At 37.8% G+C, this 5956-nt stretch overlaps 1 protein-coding gene across 1 annotated transcript; it reads right to left on the bottom strand.

The window, feature by feature from the left end:
* Positions 1-366: 366 nt before the first annotated feature.
* LOC148998639 (uncharacterized) lies at positions 367-5085 on the bottom strand. Its single transcript, XM_089141811.1, has 3 exons — positions 3819-5085; positions 1212-1514; positions 367-1129 (listed from the first exon to the last, which is right to left on the bottom strand). Exons 1-3 carry the CDS (start codon positions 5051-5053, stop codon positions 367-369), a joined length of 2301 nt encoding a protein of 766 aa, XP_088997937.1. The 5' UTR covers positions 5054-5085.
* Between the last annotated feature and the right edge of the window lie 871 nt (positions 5086-5956).

Here is a 5956-nt window from a genome sequence, read left to right as displayed (position 1 = left end):
CACTTCCAGGTTGACCTCTCGTTCTGATCCCGATGGGGATAAACAAAACCGACCATGGTTCAACCCGGTTGGTTTGCAAACATTATTTTACTTATCAAAAAAAAGTTCTACATGAAACTATAGTTGACAAGTGAAAGAGTGCAACACAAATACAGATGACAACAAAATTAAAAACATGATACAGTAGCTTGAAGTATAATTCTACTTTTGTCAAATTAATTTTGCCCTTTGTTCTTTTTCCTTATCAACTCCAATTTTAGTATCAAGTGAAACAAGACTCCAATGCACCAATGCTCCAGAAGACTACCCAAAATATCTAATGCCTCGAGTGAGTGGCCTCTCTCTTTCCTCAAGAACCTCCTCTGTTCAGGTGTTAGTCTCCTTCTCTTGGGTTGCCTCGTCCTTGACTCCATTTTTGGCCACATCTTGGAATCCTTTACTGACCTCATCCACTTTGTCTTCTTCCTTATCTTTCTCCTTGCCAACAACCTCCAACTCAGGGATAGCCTTTGGAGGTAACCAGCTTGGTCTCTCCAATCCCAACTCATCATAGATGGTCGGGTCACAACAAGTGGCGTACTTTGACGTGTCAAGATCTGGGTAGTCTCGGAGAAGTTTCATCCATACATCCTTTAGACCCAGCTTGAAGGCTTTGACGTCATAGCTACTTACAAGTTTCCCAAACTCAAGACTCTCTAGATACTCAGCTATTGCTTGGGCCTTAGCCTTCTCAATAGTGTTCTCCCAAGCCAACTGTAGTAGATTCAGTTCCCTTTTGAGGTTGGCATGCTCCTTGGCATATTTACAGGCCTCCTCCTGAGCTGTGGCAACCTCCTCCCAGGCCCTGGCAGCTTCATCCCGAGCATGGGCAATTTCCACTTTGGCCTTTTGGGCCTCTAACTGTGCTTCATTCCTTTCCTTTAGGATCAAATTCTCCATATGGACTCGCGCATCATTCTCCTTCTTGAAGTCATCCACCTCGCCCATGAGCTTCTTCACAGAGTCATGAAGACCTTCAATCTCAGTATGCTGCTCAGAGATTCTATTCAAGCACATGGAGGCCTCTGCAGAAGAACAGGATGCACGGTTGATCGCCTCCACAAATAAAGGGAGCAGCTCGGCCGCAGCACTACACCAAAAATAAAAAAAAGTTAGTACGATCGGGAATTAGAAATACAAGAAGGTAATATATACAAAGTTCAGGGGCATACCAGAAAGCAGAATCAGTAAACTTCTTATCATCAAGCTCGGCCATAGCCTTACGATCAACGGGGAGTTGGGCAAGTGTGGCCCAGACTTGAGACACAAAAGGATCATTGATGACTGAGGATTTCTCGGTCAAGTTCCATTGGGGAACAAAAATTGGCAAGGCTGAAGATTCTGCAATATACCCTTCTTCTTGAGCCATGAGAGATGTGCCCTCCCCAGGGTCTACCCTCGGTTTCTTCTTGTTTGGGTCCAGCAAGTCAGCCTCCTCAACCTCCTCGTAGTTCTCATCCTCATAGGTCTCTAATCTGAGAGAAACATCACATCAAAGAGGTGAGCGTACAAAGAGCCTAGCAAGTTAGACCTTTAACACCCTAGAACCCAAAAAATTAATAATAATAAATAAATAAATAAAAGCATAACAAGCATGGTAAGTCGTTATGATATGAAAAATAACGATGCAATTTGATAAAATAAAGCAGATCAATCAATAGCGCTATTAAAGAGAGAATTCTCTAGTAATTTAGATTCTATCAGGTCAAGGTCTTTAATTGTACTATGCAAAAGAGTGAGGCACAAACACACTCTTGTATAGGTAGGTATGATCTAGAATGTGGGACCCAAGAATAGAGGAGCTTTGGAATGCATCACCAGTCTTAGTATTTCCCAGGCTTCAAAGAAACTCTCCTTATGGACTTCTAGTAAGCTATTGGGTGTATCCTCATCCAGTATCCAAACCCCTACTGGAAAGGGTCATAATCAAATTGGTTCACATTCCTTTTCTTCCTCTTCAAAGTTTGGTTATGAATTTCTTTAACCATCTCCAAAAATAAAATAAAATAAAATAAAAAGGGGAAGAAGAAGAAGAGAAATAAAGTTACCGGTTTATCTCCTCATCACTCACCATTTCCTAAATAATTTTATTACCCTTGGCAATTCTTTGGTTTTCTATTGCATGCACATGTTCGTCAAAATATAAATATACTCTAGAAATAGATACCACAATAATTCTTGAAAACAAAGATTTCATATCAACATGTAACCTATATCATCACAATAAAGAACTGTAATATAACTATATCAAAACAAAATCATGAAACCTCAACTTCCAGAAGATATGTTCAAATCTACTAACCAAGAATGCTAATCCAAATATTCAAATTTCTTTTCACACTTGGAGGGATATAAACATTTTGAACAAATCTTTTTCAATATATATGAACCAATCACAAAAATTCCTAAGGCCGTGCTTGTAATGATAATCTACCTAAACATCCTCAGTGGTTAATGCCAAGAATCAAATAAGTCCAAATATAAATGTCATCAACAACAGAGAAAGATGTCCATCTATCACTCTATTCCCAAATTCCAAAATATCTCATAAAGCTACCATTGCAAGCAGCAACATTCATTAACAGTGAAGGATGAGCAAATAAATGCTGAGGAGAAACAAATTAACAAAATTCAGCACAGGCTAAAGAGCATTGGAAAAGCAAGGAAAACCAAGACAATTTCTAAAAGCGCTTTAATTAGCAGTCTAATTAAAGGAATGATCTCAAGTACTTCGAACTGACAAATAAATAATAATACAATTTCACATCACCCAAATGTATTAGTATTGTGACAAATGAAAACATATTAAGCTGAAACTATTTTTCATGTCTTCAGCTACTCCTGTAAACAGTTCCAAATTTTGGTTGATCCCATCAGGACTTTAGCTTGTTGAAATAAAGGATATATATAATTCCTAGAATTTGTTTACATGAAACTATAATTGATAAGTGCAAGAGTGTAAACAGAAAACTAACAAAATATATATATTATAATTAAACATGATGTAGCAGCTTGAAGTGTAAATCTGCTCTATCAAATTACCTCTGTTTCTTCCTTTTTCTTTTCCTTGTCAGCTCCATTTTTAGTATCTCCCAATGCATATTGTATATACCAATATTGAGGCAGAAAACAAAAAGAAAGAAATAAACCAAAAAGGATCTGTTGAAGGAAAGAATTTCTGAGTTTTGAAGAATTTTAGGTGAAAATATCATCACTAAACAGATAAAACTGAAATGTTAGGGGTACGTTTATAATCTAAAAAACTATGGGTAATAGCAGTAATTTTTTCCAAACAAATTCTTATAAATACAGCTTCTTGACGGTAACATGTAGTCTAACAAGGAAAACATGACAAATTTCCAAAAGGCCCTTTCGCAATCTCACTGCTCAACTCTTTTCTAAATAACTTAAATCCTAATTACTCTTATCCAACTAACTTAAATGTGATTCACATAGATAGATCTCAAGTTATTATAATTGACAGTTAAATTAAAAATAAGTCTATTCACATCAACCAAATGCATTATTCGTTAAGCTTAAAACTAAAGTTCATTTCTTCAATCAAAATTTCCTACATTTCGAATTCTGACACCTGAATTTTGATTGGTTTTATTACGACTTTAGACAGTTGCAAGAATGGAATAATCATTGACGGAAATTTCTGAGATAGAAACCATAATTGATAAGAACAAGAGTGTAAAAACACAATTCAATGATGTGAAAACAATTCTAGACATAATTTATTAGCTTGAAGTGTAAAATCTACTCAGCCGGATTACCTCCATTCGTCCCATTCTTTTTTCTTAGCTTCATATTTCGTTTCAAGTGATATGAGATTCTCAATGCAATATGACCAATATCCCTCCACCCCATCAACATGCCCGATAAGACATGCTCTTCCTTTATGGGGATCATAAAGCACCATATCTGAAAAATACCGAAACTCAGATTGACTTGTCATGAGTAGAACTTCACCCTTCTTTGAATAGCATATAGGTATGACTGTTAAATACCCTAACACCAATGGTTCTTCGATGAAGAACTGTTTCTCCCAGGAGTCCCTCACCCCATAATCCTTCATCACCCAAAAGTCAATCCGGACCTTGGAGTAGTTACAGAGCATACAGAGTTGAAGTGTTTCTCCTAGAGCCCCGATGGTCATGTTAAAGTGATTATCATCTTCCCCAGGATCAAGATCAAGATCAAGATCAGGCAGATCAAGATCAGGCATAGGCACCTCCCTAAACTTGTCATCTTTAATGTCAATAGCAACAATCGCATTATCCCGTGACACCCAGTGAAAAGAAGAATTTGTAAAAACCCCAACCCAGTATTGGATGTGAAATAAGGGAATGTCCTCGATTCTTCTCCATGAGTTGCTACTAAGAGAATACAGCATGACGTGGGAGAGGCATTCATCATAATGGTTCATAAAAACCCTTATCAGCTTGTAATCGTCGGTGGTAGGGTCGTAACCAAATCCATAACCAGCCTGATAGGCAGTTTCTACATACGCATCGGGCAACTCCATGTGTGTTCTTGTAGATGGATTAAAAAGGAATGCGGGTATCGTGTCTTCTAAGACGTCGTGGCGAAACATATATGCTCCGTCGTCTTCGTGGTAAAACATATATACTAAGCCATTACAAGAAGTGACTTCTAAGGTTTCTCTGAATTCAATCGGATAATCAAATTCTACTCCTACCGCCTCTTCTCCTCCTCTTTGTTCATAATCATCTAGGTTAACTGAAGTGACATTCAAGCCATCGTTATCGTCCAAATTTAGCTCTATTGAGACGATGCTTAGGTTGTAATTTGTTGCAATGGATCGGGTGAGATGCATCTTAACAAAGTCAGGATGGTCTATTTGAGCACACCAAGATTGGCATACGCACCTAAACCTCAGAAGAGACTTCACCGGAAGCCTTAAAAGGATGTCCAAGATGATGTCCTCTGTAAGATTGATGGTTACCGTTGCATCTTCTCCTCTTTTCTTCTTATCGAGCTCCTTCATTGCTGGTCTTCTTTTCTTCCTTCAGAGTTCAGAGACTAAGAAATGAAACGAATCAAAACACAACCAACAATAACCTTCTAACAATTGCTTATTGCACTAGTCTCTCGGTTCTCCATGACTCTCTCACACTCCATCCATCAATGCTCCACTCTTTGATAATTACAGCATTTTTTATTTTTGGGCTAACCAATTACATCAGCTTTTTTCTTATTGTTTTGGTAGAATAGAGGGATGCAATTGTGGTGATCATGCACCCCACCAAGGCAATGTTCGGACTTTCGAGTTTGACCTATGCACGTATTTGTCCAATAAACTACTAGCTCAAGCACTGGCCCCAGCCTCACTAGAGGTCTAAAATAGTTTATAAAAACAGGTATCGATTTCATGTAGTGCACTTTCGAGTTCGGCCCATGCAAACATTAGTTATTAGTCCTATGAACTACTGGCCCTGTTAACATAATCCCATCGAAAGCATAATATATTCTACAGAAGTCGATAATGATCTCATGTTGTAGACTTTCGAGTTCGATCTATGCATGCATAACCCTATAAACTACCAATGCAAGCACCAACCTCACCTCTATAGCCCTATTGGAGGTGTAGTATAGAATTTGATACATCAACCTGCAAATCCCACAAATGATCTTGTCACCTAGAAATGCCCCCTGATCTTTACAATACACACTATTCTTGGTCCAAATTCTTGACAATAAAGAGCAAGCAACAATAACAGCATTCCAAGACTAAACAATTCTAGCAAGGACAAGAACACTTGCTCTTCAAGCAAAACGAAATAGCTGGATAAAATGGGTTGTTCAACAAGAGACTCAATCTCTATGTGCTATATTTAATGTATAGAATGATTAGGAAAAGATAAAAAAAAAAAACTACCATTATTATGAC

This window comes from Hakea prostrata, unplaced genomic scaffold (assembly GCF_041222555.1).
Source record: "Hakea prostrata isolate BN-2017 unplaced genomic scaffold, UWA_Hpros_2 contig_215, whole genome shotgun sequence".
Lineage (NCBI taxonomy): Eukaryota > Viridiplantae > Streptophyta > Magnoliopsida > Proteales > Proteaceae > Hakea > Hakea prostrata.
The sequence above is the reverse complement of the archived record's forward strand: the minus strand, read 5'-3'. Positions and strand labels throughout refer to the sequence as shown.

Excerpts from the sequence above, each read along its gene's own strand:
- LOC148998639 (XM_089141811.1), bottom strand. The coding sequence starts at position 5,053 with ATGAAGGAGCTCGATAAGAAGAAAAGAGGAGAAGATGCAACGGTAACC. Across the intron at positions 1,515-3,818 it reads AAAGAATGGGACGAATGGAG|ATTAGAGACCTATGAGGATG; the intron begins GTAATCCGGCTG and ends TGTTTCTCTCAG. Across the intron at positions 1,130-1,211 it reads TTTACTGATTCTGCTTTCTG|TGCTGCGGCCGAGCTGCTCC; the intron begins GTATGCCCCTGA and ends TTTTTGGTGTAG.